The sequence below is a fragment of the Scyliorhinus canicula genome, chromosome 4 (assembly GCF_902713615.1).
Source record: "Scyliorhinus canicula chromosome 4, sScyCan1.1, whole genome shotgun sequence".
NCBI lineage: Eukaryota > Metazoa > Chordata > Chondrichthyes > Carcharhiniformes > Scyliorhinidae > Scyliorhinus > Scyliorhinus canicula.
Genome location: NC_052149.1, coordinates 66,985,232 through 67,008,678, shown reverse-complemented (window position 1 = coordinate 67,008,678; position 23,447 = coordinate 66,985,232). Strand labels below are relative to the sequence as shown.

Below are 23,447 nucleotides of genomic sequence, written 5' to 3'. Positions count from 1 at the left end.
GGATCTGGAGTCACATGTAGGTCAGATCAACTAAGGATGGCAGGTTTCCAAAAATCCGGTCAGTAGGAAGGGCTGGAAAATCTGGTCCACAGTAAGGCCACTGTAGACATGCCACATGAAGTACTGAGCATCCTGTTTTTGAAATGACAATAGTCACAGAAAAGGTCACTTACAGTCAGTGAATTGTAGTCAGTATTGCAATTCAGGAAACATTTTCTGCTTTAAGGTGAGTGAAGTATTGCTATCTTGTAGTGAATAAAGAAGACAACGATTTTTGTTTAGGGGACGTTTTTCACAATCAGCTTCAGCCTTGTACTTTGGTTCACATAAATAGGCTGAAGCCTGATGGTTAATCACCTACCTCAGCAGCTTTAGCTCAACCTTGTATAGCATCTGTTTTGTGAAATTATAAATCATGATCCCCATAACTGTAATGTATTCACAACTAAATACAACAATGTTACTCTGCTACTTGAAGAACTGATACTCCTGAGGCTGCCAACTTGTATTCTCAGGGGCTCCTGTCTGAACGTTTGTGTCGCCAGTTGTGGCTCCTATTGAGGTTGTTGTTTTGCTCTGCCTCCAGGTGTTGATTATGTAGGAATTGTAGAATGTTATAGTCCTGAAAGAGATGATTTGGCACATCCGGTCTATATTATTAATTGTTCCACGTGAAAAATGTAGATCATTCTATTTTTCTGCTAACAGTGTATGCAGTGTAGGCAAAACATCCTGATTTCCTGAACAGATCATTAAAAATCATTGAGCATCACTGGCATAGCCAGTTTTTATTTCCCATTCCTAATTACCCCTGAGAAGGTTGTGTTGCGTCTTCTTCTTGAACTGCTGCAATCTGGGTGCAAAAATGTGCTGTCAAGTAGAGAGTTTCAGTATTTTGGTCAAGCGACAGTGAAAGAACAAAGGATGAAACATTTCCAAGGCAGGATGGCATGTGGCGTCGAGGGGAACTTGATGGTGATGGTGTCCTATTTACCGTTAACCTTGTTATTCCAGATTGTTGAGTATTTGAAGGGGATGTCAACAAAGTCTTGGCTAGTTGTGGATGACACCTTGTGGATGGCGTTGCAAGGGGCTGAATGTTTTAAGGCAGTGCATGGAGTATCAATAAACAGGTTGCTTTTTCCTGAATGGTGTGAACTTCTGAGTTTTTTTTGGAACTACATGACTCCAGACAAGTAAAGAGTATTCCTTCACACTCCTGGCTTTGGCCTTGTAGATGGTGGACAGGTTTTTGTTACTTGGAAGGTTACCTGGCATAGAATTCCCAGCCTCTGACCTGCTCTTGTAGCCAAGGTATTTATTTGGCTAGTCCAATTAAATGTCTTGTCATGGTCGACCCCCCCACCCCCCCATCTCAGGATATTGATGGTGACTCCAGCAATGACCATTAAATGTCAAGGGGAGATTATTAAGTTGTTTTGTTGGAGATCAATGCTACTGAACACCGTGCACTCATCATCAAACATACCACTTCTCACCTTGTGATGGAAGGAAGATCACTGATGAAGCATTAAGATGGTTGGGCCTGAAACACGACCCTGAGGAACTCCTGCAGCAATATCCTGGTGTTGAGATGACTGGTCTCCAACAACCACAATCATCTTCCTTGGTGCTCCGTATAACCCCAACCAAGAGAGAATTTGGCTCCTGATTCCCACTGACTTTTGTTTGAGCTCCTTGATGCTACACTCGGTCAAATGCTGCCTTGATGGCAAGGGCAACCACTCTTTCTCCCACCCCTCCGCAATTTTAGAATCTGAAAATAACTGTTGGGAGATTAAGAATGTCTCTGAAATGTACATTGGAATGAGGAGCGTGCAAAGCAATAAAATATCTCCTCCACAGGGGAATTGTGACCGCCCAACATGAAAACTGGTCACCAACTAATTAGGTCTTCACAAAACATGGATAAGATCCATCAGTAACCATATTTAAGTAGTTGTGTCTGCACTCCGCATCAGAATGCTAATAGGTGCCAAGTCTATGGAGACCTCCAGGAATAGATTTTAACGCTATTAGCAAGAGTACTAATCATGATTTACAAATGGAAGCATTGCCCTGGATTAGCGCCTTATTTTCACTGTATGGTAAACCAACACCATTGACTACATCATAGTTACTCTTAATCTTCATTACAAAATGAAAATTAGCAGGATCTTTATGCCTCACTTATCATTTTATTGTCCTATTGAGGCATTGCCAGGTAATGTTCAACATTATAATTAGTACCACATTTCAGCAGCATTAATCACAGTACAGCTTATAAAACCCAGCTGTGTCTTAAGGCCATTACAACTGTCATAAATGGCTGATAGTTTTTGAATATACTGGGTAAGGACAAATCTCCAAAGGTTGTAAAGGCGGTAGATTTGTTTTATGGATTGCTAGACAATCTGCTGTTCTTGCATCTTACTAAACAGAAATATTCTGCCTGCAACGAAGAGTTCAGAAAGGATGTGTAATGTGAGAGCATCACCGGTCTTCACCTTCTGCAGCACCGGTAGACTTCAGCTCATCAAACCAAAAATAATAGTTATGTAGGAGTGAATTAGGTTTTTCTTGGGTTGGTGCTGATCAGGATGGGAGTCCAACAGGTCTTGTATTTTGTAGAGGGGAAAGCCTGGCAGGGGCCCAAAGTTTCCTCCCGTTGTTTATGGTCATCAAGCGGTCCAACTCCCCCCCGATTGTGGTTTGAGGAATTGCCCCAATCCTCCTGGGGCATGATTGGCTATGCCACCTTCGCCTGGACTGGCACCGTATCTTACAAGTTGGGTTTGGTGGACTGGGCAAGGTGCTCGGGAAGTTCCCCAAAGTCTTTCAACATGGTCTTGGGACCCTGCAAGGCGCCATGGCCAAAATCCAAGTCTACCCAGAGGTTCAACCCTAGTTTTTCAGGGAACGGCCCATGCCCTACGCTTTAGTGAACAAAATGGAGCTCGACCGCATGGAGAACCTGCGCATCATTCGACTGGTGCATTTTTCCGATTGGGTGGCACTGGTGATCCAGGCTCTGAAGCCAGACAGAACCATACGCCTCTGTGGAGACATTAAACTGACGGTTAATACTGCCTCCAGATGGACCAATCGATACCCCATGTGCCACATCAAGATCTCTATGCCAAATTAGCTGACGGAAGCACAATCACCCAGCTCTATATGAGCAACATCTACCTGCAGCTGGCACTGGATCAGTCCTCTCGAAAATATGTCACCATGACTACTCAGTAGAGTATGAGTATACCTGGGTGCTTTTTGGGGTTTCATCACCTTGCACCATATTTCAATATGTAATGGAGGGTATTTTGTGTGGCCTACCAAGCCTCACAGTATACCTTGATGATGTCCTGGTCACAGGCGTGACAGAACAGGAACTTTTGCGGAATCTAAAGGAAGTGCTCTGATCTTTCCAGAGTTCCATGCTAAGGAGGTCATCTACCCAGGCCACCATGTGAATCGTGCTGGATTACACCCGATGGAAGGCAAGATGCTTGACCAACAGTTGGCCCCTGCTCTGTCAAACACGATGGAACTCTACTCATTTCTGGGCTTGGTGAGTTACTATAGCAAGTTTGTCCTGAACCTGGCTTTGGTATTGGCTCCTCTGCACCTCCTTCTGAAGAAGCATCAGGGCTGGCTCTGGGGTGCGGCCCAGGATATGGATTTTCACCAAATCAAACAGCAGAAATCCTTGTCAGGCGTCTTGACCCACTATGACCCAGGTAAACTCCTGATAGTCATTTACTATACATCACCTTATGGGATCTGCTGGCCCATCAGATGCTGGATGGTAGTGAATTGCCGACAACTCCGCATCCTGGACGCTGACTGCTGCCGAGCGCAAGTATGCCCAGATAGACAAGGGGGGCTGGGGTTGGCGGTGGTCCTTGATAGTGAAAGGTTTCACCAGTACATCGATGATTGCTGTTTTACTCTTGTTACGGACCACAAACCCTTCCTGGGTGTTTTTCATGAAAATAAGGTGATTACGCCCATAGCGGCGGCACATATCCAGCAGTGGGCTCTGCTGTTTGCTGCTTACGAGTATTTTTTGGGGCATCGGCTGGGGACTCAGATCGCACATGCTGATGTGCTGAGCCAATACCCTCCTGGTCACGGTCTCACCTCCCCCTCTGGCAGACGAGATAGTGGCCATGTTGAATTTTATGGATTCCCTACCAGCCACTACGTCTCATATCTGCGAATGGACCCTGACAGATCCCATCCTTGCCCGGCTGTGGCACCTCATCCTCATAGGTGGTCAGCATCAACCGTTGCCCGGAAAGCTGCGGCCTTTTTCTACCCGGATGTCCAAGCTTAATATCGACCATTGGGTCCTGCATTGGGGCGCACAGGTTGTGATCCTGGCTAAGGGCCAGGCATTCATGCTACAGGACCTGCACAACAGGCACATGGGGTGACCAAGATGCAGATGCTGGCGAGAAGCTCTGTCTGGTGTCTGGGACTCGATGCTGACATCGAGAAATTAGTGTAGCGATACCCCATCTGCTAGGAACACCAGCGGCTCCCCACCGCTGCACCTCTCCACCTTTTGGGAACAGTCAGGCCGCCCGTGACCACAGGTCCAAGAGGACTTCGCTGGCCCATTCTTGTGCTCGATGTTTCTACGATTAGTGGACGCCCATTCCAAATTGTTAGAGGTTTAACAGCTGACGACCATAACCTTTAACACGATGGTGGAGAAAATGTGTTTCTCTTTCTCCACACATTGCATTCCTGAGGTCCTCGCAACGGACAATGGAGTGTCCTTCATGGGTGTAGACTTTCTGACATTTCTTAGGACAAATGGCATCCGACATGTAAGGATGGCCCTATATCACCCAGCGTCCAACGGGTTGGACGAAAGGGCCTCCCTTCAAAGAACGCCCCCACAAGCAGACAACAGGCTCCTTGGACACGCGCTTGGCCACACATTACTTGTTCATGTACAGGACCACTGCACATACCACGACCGGAGTGGCTCAGATGGAGCTACTCATTGGCTGACAGCTCTGCACTCGCTTGGGGTTATTACTCCCGTACATCGGGGTGAAGGTGCGCTATGCCCAGAATCAACAAGCACATTGTTTTTCCTGGGAGACAAGTCCTTTGTTTGGAATTTTGCCCTCGGTGCCCGTTGATTTATAAAGAGACAATTTCAAGTCTTTGAAATTTGAAGTGGGATAGCAGCCTTCAAAGTTAAATCAAACAACTGATACTATTGTAGTACAGTCTGGGAATCGAGAGTTAAAGCAACTGTGAGCAGTTTGCATGGCAGTCGAGACAAGAAAATCCTAAAGGATTTGTGTAAATTCGTGGACTGGATCACTGTTAAAATTTTAACAGAAGCTTGTTTGTAAATTGTAATTTGGAAAACCTGGTCTGGATTTTGGAATGCAAGCCACTAAGAAAAAAGCCTTAACATGAGAGAAGATTTTAAAGTGTATTTTTGGGAGTGGAGTTTGGAAACTCTCGTGTAACAATCATCTGGGGGAATTTTGAAGAGACATCCAAAAATATTCCCTTGGGGTTCAGGGTGTGTATTTGCCCACATTCACCTTGTGTGTTTAAAATGGACTTTGTGTTAATGAGACTTAAAGATGTACTTTGTAATCTAAGTTGATCTGAAAATCTATGTGTAATTGTTTATCTAAGGGGCGGGGGGGGGGGGGGGGGGGGGGGGAAGTAAAGGCATTTTGTACCATAATCCAATTTTTTTGTGTTTAATTCACGTTTTTTACTTGTTGTTAAAACTAATCAATCGTCCTGTGACTCAGTTCCTCCAGGTTTCATAAATGAAAATCAATGTTAAGGCCTTTTGAGCCAGGGTTCCATTCTGAGATCTTCCCACCCAGGCATAACATCAGCTGGGATCATAACAGATATCATGCTGATGCACTAATGTTTTGCGCTGTCACTCCAACACTTCTTACAAAAGATTTTTTACAGCCACATAGTCATGTGATCTATATTTGGTTTGGGTCCAAAGATAAATACCGAGAGTCCTACAGGTATATTTGCACAGTCAGAAAACCAAAAACTAAGGGTCGGATTCTCCATTTCAGAGACTAAGTGCTGATGCTGGGACTGAATCAGTGATGTTCTGTGACCACAGATTGGGTGCATGTCCCAGAGGACCGTTAATGGGCTAGCACCGCGCAATGTGGAACTAGAGCAATTCCAATGATAAATGGTGTGCGATTCGCTGGGGTCAGCATTGGCACTCGAGGAGCTCACCAGCTGCAGTTTCATACAAGCAATCCACTACCCAAAGAGCCTCACTGCGTTTCACGGATGCGGAGCTCGAGATTGTGGTGATATGCATTTGTATAGTAATGTATATGGTTAGATTTACGACCTCTGACCAGCAAGTGGCGACAGGGATCCACCATGTGACTCCAGATAGCGACAGTTGGTAGTCAGTCACATTGGAGGATAGTCGCATTAGAAGTAGCTTCAAGCGAATTCACTTATTGTTCCCGTTTGTTTCATAGTTCGTTAGTGATCTTTCCACTAATTCACTTATTCGTGACCGTTTGTATTATAGTTCGTTATTTATCTTTCCACGTGTTCATTTTGTTAATAAATTATCTTACTCATCAAAGAACTAGATGTTCTGTATGCATCTTTACCACGGCCACAACACAGAATATAACATGGTACCAGGGGTGTTGAACAATTGATGATAACTATGGAGAAGATGGGACGAAACAAAACCGAAGGAAGAAAAAATAAAATTATTCTACCTACCACGTAAACTACGGGCAACTCGAACTCAAGAGATGAAAAGACTGCAAAGTTAGAGATGGTAGGTCTGAAGGCACCTCACCAGCTTCAAGTCACCAGTAATGCAGATGAGAATTGGCGTGTTTTTAAAAAAGCAATTTAAGCTCTATGTTACAGTGCTTGGCCTGCAAGCACAGCCTGACGAGAGGCGAATTGCATTGCTGGTCACGGTGGCAGGTCCTCAAGCCATTGAAATATACAGTACCTTTGTGTTCGACAGCAAAGCAGAAAGAAAAACCTTTGATGAAGTAACAACATACTTTGATCAACATTGCTCCCCGAAAAGTGGCATATCTTTTGCACACATACTCAGAAGGTGAGCGAATCTTGCGATGATTTTCTAACCGACTTACGGTTGAAGTGCAGTCACGCAATTTTCGTACATTAAAGTCATTGACGATCGGCAATCAGATAGTGTTCTGGAAATCAAATGATAAGGCACGTGAGAGGCTATTGAGGGAAGAAGAGCTTCAATTGGGAAATGCTATCAAGATTTGTCATGTAAGTGAGCTAGCTGCACAGCAGATTAGTAAGCTCAACCTGAGTCATTTTGCCGCCAATATGGAAGAAGTTGCCAATGCCATAAGCTTAGTGATGCAGTCCAATAAGAAACATGGTCCCAGTCCGTGCAGTCATTTTAAACGGTTGACCAGATCCACCATTTTGTGTCAACGATGCTGCAATTGACATGGGCCATGACAATGTCCAATATTTGGGAAGATGTTTTCCAAGTGTGGCAGAAAAAATCACTTTGCGAGGCAATGTTTTTCACGTCCAACAGTGGACCAAACAGAATCAGTCCACATGATTGATGAGATGTGCACTGAAGACCTGTTTTTCGTTGATCTTATTTCGACTGAGAACATGATGAATCCAAACATGCAAAGTAAAGAATTCTCACTTACCAGTTGCAGCAATAGTGATGCTGATACCATGGAAGACAGGTGAAAAATTCAATTGATGCTGAATGTCACATTGATCAAATGCAAGCTCGACGTAGGAGCAAGGGCCAACCTTATCAGTCTGTCCAATTTGAATGGGCTGCGAGTTAAACCGAAAGTTGGCAATCAAACAAGGCTATAATGGGAATGAGATTGCGACGTTGGGAGCATGTGAGCTCAAAGCATGGGTACAAAACAGAAGTCACATCATACCATTTTCCATTGTGGACATGAAATGGGGTTTATCATAGGTGTGGATGCGTGTGAGGCACTGAAGTTAGTTGAGTGGCTGGGCATTCCAGACAGCACTGTGGATTAATGCAAATAACAATAGCTTATTGGCACAAGTAGGCTTCAATGAAGTTACTGTGAAAAGCCTCTAGTCACCACATTCCAGCGCCTGTTCGGGGAGGCCAGTAGGGGAATTGAATCCGTGCTACTGGTCTTGTTCTGCATTACCAGCCAGCTGTTTAGCCCACTGTGCTAAACCAGCCCCTAAATGGCAACGAGATGAAGAAAAGGAGGAACCAAAAGGAATTCCAGAATTCTGGTTGACATTGTTTAACGTGGATGTGCTCAGTGACATGATAGAGGAGCATGATGAGCCTGTCTAAAAGCATTTACAAGAATGAAAGGTGACATTTCCAGATCCTGGACAGCCAATGGATTTTACTCTGGAGTTTAAGTTTGAGACAAATGAGTATTTCACAAATGAAGCAGTGACAAAAACATACCAGATGGAGTCAGACTTTTTTTTCTTTGATCAACCAGAAATCACTGGATGCACAGGGTGCCAGATCAACTGGAATAAAGGAAACAACATCACACTGAAAACCAGTAAAACGAAGCAGAAGCAGAAGGATCGGGGCACTGGTAGAGCAGTTACCAAAACTGTAACAAATGACTTTTGCTTTAATTTCTTCAGTCCTCCTGAAGTTCCAGGGCATGGAGAGTTGGATGAAAGTTCTGCAGCAAGACTCGCTGCTGACTTTGAAATTTGTCACTTCTTGCAGGAACACATAATTCCAGCAGTGTTATCCTTCGCAGGAGAAGCTACTGCAAATGATGATGATGATTATGTTGTTGATGATGATGATTATGATGATGATGATAACACTGATGTGTTAGGTGGGTTGGTTTGACGTGGACTGCAACTGGATGCAGGGAAGCTAGAAACAAACGTCTAACACCGGAGATTATCCAACACGGTTTTATTTAAACTAAGAACGGCTGTACATGTTCAGCTGTGGGTTGACACTCTACTAATCCTACTGATGACCTCTTACTGGTTCAACCAGACTTACTAGCTATCACATGGCAATAATGTCCACTGACTTGTGCACTCTGACTGTCTCAGTGTCTGCGTCCCGAAAAGAACGGGAGTCTTAATGCCCTGTGACCTTTATAGTGGTGGTGCCTTGTCTTGTGATTGGTTAGAGAAGAATAGAACAGTACAGCACAGAACAGGCCCTTCGGCCCTCAATGTTGTGCCGAACAATGATCACCCTACTCAAACCCACGTATCCACCCTATACCCGTAACCCAACAACCCCCCCCCCCCCCCCCCCCCACCTTTACTTTTTAGGACACTACGGGCAATTTAGCATAGCCAATCCACCTGACCCGCACATCTTTAGACTGTGGGAGGAAACCGGAGCACCCGGAGGAAACCCACGCACACATGGGGAGGACGTGCAGACTCCGCACAGACAGTGACCCAGCCGGGAATCGAACCTGGGACCCTGGAGCTGTGAAGCATTTATGCTAACCACCATGCTACCGTGTTGCCCACCTTGTGTTCTGTGTTGTATGTTCATTGGTCATCCTATGTGTCAATCACTGCCTGTCTGCATCTCATTATATACATGAGTGGATATTATGACATCTCCTCCCCTTTTTTTAAATTAGGTTATGAAATGTGAAGGTATATACATGCCTGACTGTGTACAAACGGTGAGTTAATGAACATATATACATGGGAAGATGTCTATCGTGCAGATACAGAGCAAAGTGGAGCGGGAGACACCGGCACTTGGACAGGCGGGATTGCTGGCATTGCGATGGTGTCATGGCAAGCGGGATCGATGGCAGATCGGTGTCCTCGTGGCAGGAAACGTCCGGAGGAGGCACGATGGCCGGCGGAGCAATGCGGTTAAGTAGTGGGCAGGGAACTCTCCGCAGCGCCCTCCTGTTGCGCTGGAGAATGGATCCATCAGCCAATTGGACAATGAAAGACCTTGGGGCGGCATTCCTGATAACAACAGCTGGGGCCGACCAACCTCCCTCAGGCAACTGGACGTGAACAACATCTACGGGAGCCAGTGCAGGTAGATCCATGGCATGAGCATCATACGCGATCTTCTGCTGGTCCCTGGACCGATGCACCTTTTGTAGCACCGTGAGGTGGTCAAGGTCTGGAATATGTGAATGGCTGGAACAGTCGTCCTCAAGTTGCAGTTCATGAGCATCTGCGCTGGATGCAAACCAGTCGACAGAGGGCCGCCCTGTCGGCCAGCAGTGCCAAGTTGAAATCGGATCCTGAATCTGCACCCTTGCACAACAACCGCTTGACGATATGGACTCCTTTTTCAGCCTTCCTGTTTGATTGTGGGTAATGGGGACTGGAAGAGATGTGTCTGATGTTGTAGGATCATGCAAAATCAGACCACTCCTGGCTATAAAAACACGGACCATTGTCACTCATTACTGTGAGTGGTATCCCGTGTCTGGCAAGCGTCTCTTTGCAGGCTTTGATGACGGACCCAGACGTGAGGTCCGACAATTTCACCACTTCCGGGTAGCTGGAGAAGTAGTCAACCAGGAGCACGTAATTACACCCATTGGCATGAAAGAAGTCAACCCTCACTTTAGACCACGGAGAGGTCACAAGCTCGTGCTGTTTCAGTGTTTCTTTGGGCTGAGCCGGTTGAAACTTCTGGCAGGTCGGGCAGTTGAGGACCGTGTTAGCAATGTCCTGGTTGATACCCGGCCAATAAACCGCCTCCCGAGCTCTGCGTCAACATTTTTCGACCCCAAGGTAACCCTCATGGATCCGTCCGAGCACCATAGCTCGCATGCTTTGAGGAATGACGATCCTGTCCAGTTTAAGAAGGACTCCCTCAATGACCGTCAACTCATCCTTTACATTAAAGAAGTGGGGACACTGCCCCTTTTTCCAGCCATGGGTGAGGTGTTGCATCACACCTTGCAGTAGAGGATCCTTGACAGTTTCTTCACGTATTTGGACCCCACGTTCATCAGTGGCTGGTAAGTTACGGGCAGATTGCACCTGTGCCTCTATGTCTCTATAGGGCAGCACGGTAGCATTGTGGATAGCACAATTGCTTCACAGCTCCAGGGACCCATGTTCGATTCCGGCTTGGGTCACTGTCTGTGCGGAGTCTGCACATCCTCCCCGTGTGTGCGTGGGTTTCCTCCGGGTGCTCCGGTTTCCTCCCACAGTCCAAAGATGTGCAGGTTAGGTGGATTGGCCATGATAAATTGCCCTTAGTGTCCAAAATTGCCCTTAATGTTGGGTGGGGTTACTGGGTTATTGGGACAGGGTGGAGGTGTTGACCTTGGGTAAGGTGCTCTTTCCAGGAGCTGGTGCAAACTCGATGGGCAGAATGGCCTCCTTCTGCACTGTAAATTCTATGATTCTATGAAGTCGCCCTGTTCACATGGTGTAGTGATGGACTTGGATAGGGCATCTGCGATGATCAGCTCCTTACCCGGTGTGTAGACGAGTTTGAAGTCATAACGGCGGCGGCAAAGAAGAATGCGCTGTAGCCGAGGCGTCATCTCATTTAGATCCTTCTGGATTATGTGGACTAAAGGCCTATGGTCTGTTTCCGCCATGAATTTCGGCAAGCCATCTACGTAGTCATGAAACTTGACTATTCCTGTGAGGAGACCCAAGCACTCCTTCTCGATCTGGGCATACCATTGCTCGGTCGGCGTCATGGCCCTGGAGGCATATGCCACTGGAGCCCAGGACGAGCAATCGTCTTGCCGGAGGAGCACCGCCCCAATGCCGTCCTGGCTTGCGTCAGTAGATATCTTGGTGTCCCTGGTGGGAATGGGACAACTCATCGCCGCCGACTCATCGCCGCTGACTCATCGCCAGCCCAACTCATCGCCAGCCAACTCATCGCCAGCCCAACTCATCGCCAGCCCAACTAAAAATTGAAACTCATGGTAATTCATGGTAAAAGCTGTCGGCGGCGGGTAACTGGTGAACGGCCCGCACCAAGCATTTGATCGATAGACCGGCCGGCGAACCAAGTTATATCACAGTTCAGACCGGTGGTATTTCAAATTCAATAAAAATTAATGGAGGTTAAAAGACTTATTTAAAATTGAAATTCATGGAGACTTATTTTATGTTATGAGAAATACCGCGTAAATATTCAATAGGAATCCTTTCATTAAAACTTTGGACTATCCTAAGAATGCGGTTATCAGTATCTAGGTATCTTTTTAATTTTGCTGGTGGAGCACTGCCAGCTATAAGCAATTCCAAATAACAGTCTCGTCCTTTTTGAACTTTTCTGAGTGCATTAATGAATTTCCATATTGTAGGATGTTCCATCCCTAATTCCATTTGTAGTCTTCTGTTTGCTGCTTCTGCGTGGTTGTTGGTTCTGTCTTCATGATTTAAAGTTCGAACATACAAATTCCACATTTCCATTGGGAAGAGTGGGGCACGTCTGCTATTTCCGCGTCTGTTTAACCGACCTATATAATTGTTTTCGAGCCAATTCAGGATTGGGAAATGCTCTGTAGATAATTCGTCAACTAAGGCATCAATATAGGAATCTATATGTTCGACAGGGACAAATGCAAGAGCCAGTATCATCTTGACTTGAAACGAAAACTTGCTGTCGTTATTATAACGAGAAGTTAGACCCGAAGCCGCAATGTGCTTCTGCATATTTTGACTAAGGTGAAAGAAACACCCTTTTAATTCTACGTTTGGAAATATTTCTTTGATTGCACTAAATGCCGCGAGTTCAAAATCACATACAATTGATTTTGGCTTTACGGTGGGCTCAATTTCTTTTATCATTTCAAACACCCTTGAATATGTGACTTTTTGCTTGTTAGATAAAAGAGCATAAAGTACTGGGATGACACCTCCGAATTTTTGAGCCAGTACAATATAACCCTGAGAAAATAGCTTCGGAGCTATCTTAAAGGTTCCATCGACATACCAAACTTCTGATGAAGCCAACTGTTGCAACCAACTTCTCCTTCCAAACAGCAAGATTCTGTCTTCTCCGGGACCTCTGTCTTTTAATAAAAAATCTTCTTTCTGGTTTGGCTCCGTTTCGTAGGTCGCATATTCATCAGGGATTGCTAACTGATGAAGGTCACTTGGGTCTGGCGGAGGGACGCTAATTTGATTCCGTTTCCGTCGAATTGTTTTCTTCAGAGCAGACGCACACGGTAGTAATCCTTGTTCCGCTTGGGAAACATTCGCCAAAACTTCATTAATCAATACACTTGGGTTTTCCATTGTCTCCTCGGCTCAGGTTTTAATTTTTGTAGTCGTCCTTGCCACTTCTATTCGTATTGGTGAAGAGTCATGGGTGTGAGTATTTATGAATTTCACTACGTTTCCAAATCTTGTGTGAATTCTTGCTTTGCATCTGCTGAGCTGTTCACATCGCCAAAACATCAAATCGCCTTCGGTTTTACTGAATTTATCAAAAATGAACAAATATCCATTATGAGAAAACTTCTCTTTGCCTCGCTGATTTAAAATTTGCTCCATTGTAAAGGGTTTACAATTGGAAGAATTAAAATTGAAGTTCCTGTCCTGAAGGTAATTTGTGTTCTGTGGAGGAGCAGATTTATTTGTTGACAAATAGGTGTGTTGGTAATTGAGTAACTTGTGGATCTAGTTAGTCGGTAATTATTGTGGGCTGGCGATGAGTTGGGCTGGCGATGAGTTGGCTGGCGATGAGTTGGGCTGGCGATGAGTTGGCTGGCGATGAGTCGGCCGCGATGAGTCGGCCGCGATGAGTTGTCCTAGACCCTCCCTGGTTGGGTCAAAGAATGCCAGTACTGGGGCTGTGGTGAGCTTCGCCTTTAGCTCGAACCACTCCTTTTCATGTGCGGGCAGCCACTGGAACACTGTTGACTTCTTTACGAGATGTCGGAGGGCCATGGTGTGGGCTGCCAAATTGGGAATGAATTTCCTGAGAAAATTCATCATCCCGAGGAAGCGGAGGACTGCCTTCTTGTCCTCCGGGGTCTTCATGTCGTTGATGGCCAACACCTTGTCGGCGTCAGGTTGCACACCCTGCTGTGAAATGTGGTCACCCAGAAACTTGATAGCAGAATGACCAAATGAGCATTTGGCCCTGTTGAGCTGGAGGCCATTTTCATGAATATACTGGTAGACCTGTTTGAGGAGGACAATGTGATCCTCGGGCGTTGTGGACCAGACGATCACGTCATCCACGTATACTCGCACCCCCTCAATGCCCTCCATCATTTGCTCCATGATGCGATGAAATACTTTGGAAGCAGATATGATACCGAAAGGCATGCAGTTGAAATGAAATGAAAATCGCTTATTGTCACGAGTAGGCTTCAATGAAGTTACTGTGAAAAGCCCCTAGTTGTAGCAATAGCGGCCAAACAGGGGGTTGAACGTGCACAGCTTCCGACTGGACGCATCCAGCTGTATTTGCCAGAAACCCCGGGAGACATCCTTGGAGCTGACCTTGAGACCCTTGAGATGATGCCCTGGTCTTGAAGGTCTTGTAGCTGCTTTTTTAGGCGATCCTTGAGAGGAGCCAGCACCCTGCGTTGTGCATGGATCACTGGGGTGGCATTCGGCTTTAGCAGAATTTTGTAGCGATATGGGAGTGTGCCCATTCCATCAAACACGTTGTGGCATTGTGTGAGGATGTCGTCTATCTCAGCCTGGAGATTCACAACGGTCAGGGTAGTCACCGGTGTCGAGGACATGGTGTGGACTCGCTGGACCAGATTCAGGAGCTTGCAGGCGCGAGCACCGAGCAGGGACGCCCTGTCAGGCCGAACGATCTCAAATCGTACGGTTGCCTTGAATTCCTTGTGAGATACCCCGAGCCGACACGATCCACTGGCAGCAATGGCATTGCCATTGTAGTCGAGGAGTTGGCATGCTGGTGGAAGAATGTTTGGTCGATCACGGATGCTGTCGAGATCTGACTGCAATATGAGGTTCGCAGACGCGCCGGTGTGCAGTTTAAATCGGATGCGAGCCTGGTTGACCGTGAAGATAGTACACCATTCGTCGTCGGGATCCACACTGAGGATTGAAAGGCTGGTTGCAGGTGCAGTTGGGACCAGCTCGCGTGTGGTTATGATGCCCACCCGATATGGAGACTCGAGGCAGTCAGCATCGGGGTCGGTTGGGCTGTCAGAATCAGTATCCTACATGTCTTATTGTACTGTACGGATACTTCTGCCCCTTATCTGGGATCCCTGGCTGATAATTGGTGGAGCGGACCTGCAGCAGGCTGTGTAATGGCAAGGCTTCCCACACTGTAGGCATCGCCGTCCTTTGGCTGGACATTGCCGCTTTAAATGGGCGGAGACACAATTTGGACACGTCATAACGCCGACGTCAGTGCGTTCCATGCGCCAACGTGCATGCGCAGTGCGGTCGGCTGACGTACGCACCTGCGCATTAGGGTTGTCGGCCTCATCGTCCACCCGGCTGTGACGCGCATGCATCGGGACCCGGGAAAAGCGCGCAAAACGGCCACTCTCCTCGATGCTCAGGCCTTGCATTGTTTCAATGGCCTGCACTCGTTCTGCCTCGTGGGAGGCCAGTGTTGCATTTTCCACCACCCTGATGTGGGAGTAATGATTCTTGGCATGCTCATGGACCACGCACGTCTCAATAGCGATGGAGAGAGTTAGCTGTTTTATTTTAAGGAACTGCTGCCGACGGGAATCGGAGTGGACCCCGTAAACGATCTGATCCCAGATCATGGAATCAGCCGCTGAGCCGTAATTGAATGACTGCGCCAGGATGCGGAGCTGGGTCAGGAAGGACTGAAAAGGTTCATCCTTACCCTGAAGTCTCTGTTGGAAGATGTACCATTCAAAGCTCTCATTCACTTCAATGTCGCAGTGGCTGTCGAATTTAAGCAGGGCCGTTTTAAACTTTGTCTTGACTTCGCCATCGGCAAACATCGCCATAAGCAAGTTGTAGATATGGATGGTGTGATCCCCCACGGTCGAGAGAAATAGCACAATCTTCCTGGCATCTGATGCTGCCTCGCGGTTGGAAACCTCGATATACAGGAGGAACTTTTGCTTGACGATCTTCCAATTGGAGGCGAGGTTGCCGGAGATGCGGAGCTGCGGAGGAGGCTGGATGTTTTCCATTTCGCTGGATGGCTGCTTTCTGGTCGTTGCAGATTTACTCGAGGTAGGTTCGGCAGGATTAATAGCACTCTTGTACCATGATGTGTTAGGCGGGTTGGTTTGACGTGGACTGCAACTGGATGCAGGAAAGCTAGAAACAAACGTCTAACACCGGAGATGATCCAATAATGTCCACTGACTTGTGTACTCTGACTGTCTCAGTGTCTGGGTCTTGAAAAGAGCGGGAGTCTTAATGCCCTGTGACCTTTACAGTGGTGGTGTCCTGTCTGGTGATTGGTTGTTCTGTGTTGTGTGTTCATTGGTCGTCCTATGTGTCAATCATTGCCTGTCTGCTTACATGAGTGGATATTATGACAATCACAATGATAATGATTACAATAATGATCATGATGGTGATGATTACAATAATAGAACATAAAATGTAGAACTGTACAACACAATAAAGGCCCTTCAGCCCACGATGTTGTGCCGAACTAATCTGTAACTAAGATCAAATCAACCTACTCCCAATCATTCTCATGCACTCCGTATGCCTAGCCAATGACCGCTTGAAAGTTCCTAAAGTGTCCGGCTCCACTACCATAGCTGGGAGTGCGTTCCACACTCTAACCACTCTGAGTACAGAACCTATCTCTGACATCCCTCCTGTATCTTTCACCATGAACCTTATAGTTATGCCCCCTTGTAACAGCTACATCCACCCGAGGAAAAAGTCACTGAACGTCCACTCTATCTATCCCTCTCATCATCTTATACACCTCAATTAAGTCACCTCTCATCCTCCTTCGCTCCAATGAGAAAAGCCCTCGCGCCCTCGCTCCCTCAATCTTTCCTCATAAGACCCACCCACCAATCCAGGCAGCATCCTGGTAAATCTCCTTTGCACCCTTTCCAATGCTTCCACATCCTTCCTGTAATGAGGCGTCCAGAACTGCACACAATACTCCAAATGGGGTCTGACCAAGGTCCTGTGCAGTTGCAGCATAACCTCACGGCTCTTAAACTCAATTCCCCTGTTAATAAATGCTAACACACTATAGGCTTTCTTCACGGCTCTATCCACTTGGGTGGCAACTTTCAGAGATCTACCTCAAACTTTAGTATCTTTTTCCTGACGGAAGAAGGTGGAAGAGTGTATGTCTGGGGTGCATGGGGTCCTTAATCACACTGGCTTCCTTTCAGAGGCAGCGGGAATTGTAGACAGAGTCGATGGATGGACGGCTGGTTTGCGTGATGGATTGGGCTACATTCACGACCTTTTGTAATTTCCTGCGGTCTTGGGCAGAGCAGAATCCATACCAGGCTGTGATACAACCAGAAAGAATGCTTTCTATGGCACATCTGTAGAAGTTGGTGAGTGTCGTAGGTGAATGCCAAATGTCCTTAGCCTTCTGAGAAAGTAGAGTTGTTGATGGGCTTTCTTAACTATAGTATCGGCATGGGAGGACCAGGATAGGTTATTGATGATCTGGACACCTAAAAACTTGAAGCTCTCAAACCTTTCTACTTCGTTCCCATTGATGTAGACAGGGGCATGTTCTCCACTACGCTTCCTGATGTCAATAACAATCTCCTTTGTTTTGTTGACATTGAGGGAGAGATTATTGTCGTCGCACCAGTTCACCAGATTCTCTATCTCATTCCTGTACTCTGTCTCGTCATTGGTTGAAATCCGACCCAAAACTGTGGTGTCATCAGCAAATTTGAAAATCGAGTTGGAGGGGAATTTGGCCACAAGGTCATACGTGTACAAGGAGTATAGTAGGGGGCTGAGGACACAGCCTTGTGGGGCACCGGTGTTGAGGATGATCATGGAGGAGGTGTTGTTGCCTATCCTGATTGTGGCCTATGGGTTAGAAAGTTCAGGATCCAGTCGCAGAGGAAGGAGCCGAGGCCAAGACCATGGAGTTTGGAGATGAGTTTTGTAGGAATGATGGTGTTGAAGGCTGAGCTGTAGTCGATAAATAGGAGTCTGACATAGGTGTCTTTGTTATCTAGGTGTTCCAGGGTGGAGTGCAGGGCCATGGATGATGAGGCAGAAGAGGAAGACTATGAAAGTTTATTTAGTTAATTTGGCATTAGTGATGAGATGATAGTAAGTAGCATCCAATCGGTGCAGGACAACGCTGAGTGTGAAAGTTCTAAGCTGGAGTGTGCAGAGGCTAAAAGTCAGATTGTAACAACAGACAAACTAGCTGAGAGCAAATCAACTGCGAGCAGCCGACGGATAACTGAAGAAATAATCCCCATTTTGGAGAAATTGGCTCCAGAGAAGTGCGATGAATTAACCTATGCCCAAGGAATGTTTCCTGCAGTGCATTCCCAACAAATCGGGGCCAGTCCATCAAAACATTAACAGCAAGAACAGATGGATACTTCTTCGTCCAGTTCTCCAACAACAGACAAGGCATGTATCGTTATATCAGATGAGGATGAGCCTCTAATTTAGGCTCAAACACAAAGTGAAGACGTAATACCTAATGTTGAGAACATTGATCCAGCTAAGACACCGGAATGCGAGGGTTTGCAGATCATTCCTGGAGTTATAAACTTGCCTACAACTTCGAGAGCATCTCAAAGTATGCCGACAGTGGATGCCTCACCTGTTGATGGGCCTGCAGCACAGTGTTTGAGTGCAAGCACCATGGATCAGCCATGAAGGAGAGTCAGAAACAACTATTACAGCAAAAGAGCCAGAAACAGCAAATCCCTTGGCTGAGACCAGCAGCGAGAATGATGCCCGGGTGTACAGATGCGAGTGTGGACCGCACCAACTCCATGGATGATGCCACTAAAGCTAAGGAGAAAAGGAGAAGCACCCAGCTGATTATAAAAAAATAGTATGAAGGGTAAGAGAAGAGTCGAGGACACAGTCTGTCAGCCGGGTAGTAGCCGCGACAGTAAAGACACGAGCATCGGCAATAAGGCCAATATACAAGAACATACACAGAGTAGGAAGTATCATTTCAAAAAGCTGAAGGAGTTGGTGACTCAAAGACCAGACAGAGAACTGGTCTTTCAAAAACAAAACAAGATCACGGGCCGGATTCTCCGTTTGCCGACGCCAAAATCGTGAAACGCGGTTGGCTGGAGAATAGCTTCCGACGCCGAATACGCGGTACATCCTGGTTTGAAGCCAAAGCGGGATGCTCTGCTACCTGCAAAATGGCATAAATGCAGCCGCGCGGGCTGAAAGTACAGTAGGCATATCGTTAGCGGGCCTGACGCCGATGCTCCACGATTCATCGCCTCCGATGGACCGAGTTCCCGACGGCATGGTTCGCTTGTGGTTATAAAAATCGTGAACCTAGTGTCCTGGTGGCTGAGTGAGAGAGAGGAGGTAGGAAATGGAGTGGAGTGACTGCGGGCTGCCGGCCGGACACAGGCCACGACAGGGGGAGCATCCGCACCATTACGGAAACCCTGTATGCCCAGGCATACCAGTATATCCTGTTCCATGTGGACTGAACCCACCAGGATGCCTGGGTCGCAGGGTACGCTGCCATCGCCGGGATGACCTGGGTCCAGGGGGCGATCGATTACACGCATGTTAGCATACGGCCACCGCAGATAAGAGGCCACTGTACACCAACAGAAAGGGCTACCACGCGATGAACATCCAGCTGGTGTGTGACCAACAGATGCACATTATGCGTGTCTGCACCCGATACCCGGGCAGTGTGCATGATGCATTCATACTGGCATACTCGGTGATTCCCTTTATTTTTTTAAATGTATTTTATTACAAACTTGTATCAAAACAGGTTACAGCAAATAAACACTCCGGGAAACATATTTTCCAACAATCAACTATGCAGTGTGCACAGATTTTTCCCCTTTTCCATCTCCCCCTCTCCCCATCACCCACCCTGTCATAATATACACACAAGTATATGATGGTGCATTGACAGACACTGACTGGCACAATAAATGACCAATCAACATGCAGAACACAGCAGCCAATCACCAGATAGGACACGGCAACTATAAAGCCAGAGGGCACTAGTTTTCCCGCTCTCTCGGGATGCAGCCTCTGAGACAGCCAGAGCCCGTGATCAGCAACACGAACATCTACCATGTGCCAGCAGTATAGTCTGGTCAGGTTAGCCTCAGGTCTCCAGTCAACTTAACATAGTGTCAACCCACAGTGCAAGTATGTTTAACAGGTCATAGTTAAATAAAATAGAGTTGTACTTCTACAAGTGTTGGTAGCCTGTCTCTCTCACTGCTATGGTAAATGCAGGCCTCGCAGACCCAGCATACCCAACACATCATGGTACCAGTGCGTGATGTTAGAGTTTGATGGACCTACCCTGAGATAGTCACCTTTGACCAGCGATCAGACATCCAGTAGTATGGACAGTGTCTGTCCTACCCACCGCTCCGCATCACCGGCAACCTCGGTGCCAACTGGAAGATATTTAAGCAGAAGTTTCAGCTGTACCTCGAAGCCACCGACCTTGAAGCCGCCTCAGATGCCAGAAAGATTTCTCTCTTTCTCTCCACAGCCGGGGACCACGCCATCCACATTTTTAACTCCCTCACATTCGCTGAAGGTGAGGACAAGTCCAAGTTCAAAACAGTCCTGCTCAAATTCGACAGCCACTGTGATATCGAAGTCAATGAAAGTTTTGAACGCTACGTCTTTCAACAGCGTCTGCAGGGTAAGGATGAACCTTTTCAATCTTTCCTAACCCAACTTCGCATCCTCCGCAATCCTGCAATTACGGCTCCACCTCCGACTCAATGATCCACGACCAGATCGTTTTCGGAGTGCACTCGGACCCCCTACGCCAGCAGCTCCTTAAAGTGAAACAGCTTACCCTCGCTATAGCCATCGAAACCTGCATTCTGCATGAGCATGCCACTAACTGATACTCGCACATTCAAACGGCAGAGACGGCGCGGCAAGGCCCCAACGATGCGGAGCGGGTGCAGGCGTAAAACAGCTCCAGGGCCTGAGCCTGGATGAGGGCAGCCATTTCACGCACTTTTCCCGGGTTCCCGCGCATGCGCACAACGACCGAGGGGACGGCAAGGCCGAAGACCGAACTGCGCAGGCACGCACAACGTACGACCGCACCGCGCATGCACGGTGGCGCACTGAGCGTTCTGACATCACGACGTGCAACAACTGTGGCTCCTCCCACTTAAAGCGGCAATGTCCCGCGAAATCTCGACGCTGTCTCCAATGTGGAAGCTTGGCCACTACGCAGCCCTATGCAGGTCTGCTCAAACACCTGCCTGCCTCCCGTTGCTCCTAGCAGCAGCGCAGGAACATCCGGACCGTACAACAATTGGTCACAGATTCCGACTCCGACATGGTTCCAGCCCCTGACAACGAGGATCTCAAATCCCCATTCCGGGTGGGCATCATCACCAAGCATACAATGCTTCAAAAGAAAAAGGCCAAGCCCTTCCCAGTGATGAGCATTGATCCGGACGATGAGTGGTGTGCCACCCTTATGATCAACAAATCTCGCACCGATTCAGGCTGGACACCGGCGCTTCAGCGAACCTCATTTCGCAGTCTGACCTGGACAGCCTCCACGTTAAGCCGACCATCCTTCCATCCGCCTGCCAGCTTCCCGACTACAATGGCAATGCAATTGCTGCCAATGGTCCATGCCAGCTTGTGGTGTCGCACCGTTCCTTAAAGGCCACCCTGCACTTTGAGATTGTAGGGTCCACCAGAGCTTCCCTGCTCGGTGCTCAGGCCTGCAAGATCCTGAATCTCGTCCAAAGGGTTCACTCCATGTTGCCCGCTGAGGCTTCAGCATCGCCGGACGCCGGCTTTCAGACACAACTGAAGGACATCATTACTCGATACCACAGCGTCTTCGAGGACATGGGCACACTCCCATACATGTACAAAATTCTTTTAAAACCAAATGCCATGCCTGTGGTTCATGCACACCGCCGGGTGCCGGTGCCCCTTAAGGACCGCCTCAAGCAGCAGCTGGCAGACCTCCAGGACTAGGGAGTCATCTCTAAGGTAATGGAACCCACCGACTGGGTCAGCTCCATGGTGTGTGTTAAGAAACCATCAAGATAACTACGCATTTGCATCGACCCCAAAGATCTGAACCGTAACATCATGAGAGAACACTACCCTATCCCAAAGCGCGAAGAACTCACCTGCGAGATGGCGCGCGCCAAATTTTTCACAAAGTTGGACGCCTCCAAGGGGTTCTGGCAGATACAACTTCATGCATCCAGCCGGAAGCTCTGCACCTTTAACACCCCATTTGGCCGGTATTGTTACAACCGGATGCCGTTTGGCATCATCTCAGCCTCGGAGGTGTTCCTCCGAATAATGGAGCAAATGATGGAGGGCATCGAGGGGGTGCGGGTATACGTAGACGACATCATTGTCTGGTCCCCCACCCTGCAGGAACACATCGATCACCTCCAACGCGTCATCCGGAGAATCCACGAGCATGGCCTCTGCCTCAACAGAGCCAAATGCTCCTTTGGTCAAACAGAAATAAAATTCCTCGGTGACCACATATCACAGTTTGGTGTGCAGCCGGATGCAGACAAGGTGTCGGCAATCAAGGCCATGAAGACACCGGAGGACAAAAAGGCGGTCCTCCGCTTCCTGGGAATGGTCAACTTCCTGGGGACGTTTATTCCAAACCTTGCCTCTCACACCACAGCTCTCCGCAATCTAGTGATGAAAACGACCTAATTCCAGTGGCTCCCCACTCACGAGCAAGAGTGGCGTAAACTCAGGGCGAAACTCACCAAGGCCCCGGTATTGGCATTCTTCGACCCTGCCAAGGAGACGAAGATCTCCATTGATGCGAGCCAGTCCGGCATTGGAGCAGTGCTCCTCCAACGCAACGACTCCTCCTCATGGGCTCCAGTCGCATACGCATCGCGTGCAATGACGGCCACCGAGCAACGCTATGCTCAAATCGAAAAAGAGTGCCTGGGCCTCCTCACGGGAATTGTCAAATTCCATGACTACGTATATGGGCTCCCCAAATTTACGGTCGAAACGGACCACAGGCCACTGGTCAACATTATACAGAAGGGCCTCAACGATATGATGCCGCGCCTGCAACGCATCCTCCTTAAGCTCAGGCGGTATGACTTCGAATTGGTCTACACCCCGGGCAAGGAGCTCATCGTGGCCGATGCACTCTCCCATTCCATCACTACGCCATGCGAGCAGTTGGGCTTTGTGTGCCAAATTGATGCCCATGTTGAGTTCTGCGCATCTAACTCGCCCGCCACTGACGACGAGTCATCCAGATTTGTCGCGAAACAGCCAAGGATCCTTTGCTCCAACGCGTCATGCGC

The 23,447-nt window shown here is 47.7% G+C and overlaps 1 protein-coding gene across 1 annotated transcript; it reads left to right on the top strand.

Moving 5' to 3' along the window:
• The first annotated feature begins 3,493 nt into the window (after positions 1-3,493).
• Positions 3,494-8,887, top strand: LOC119964215 (nucleosome assembly protein 1-like 1). Its single transcript, XM_038793500.1, is given in 3 exon segments — positions 3,494-3,740; positions 6,922-7,120; positions 8,326-8,887. Coding segments are annotated over 3 exon segments (1,008 nt in total).
• The last annotated feature ends 14,560 nt before the right edge of the window (positions 8,888-23,447 follow it).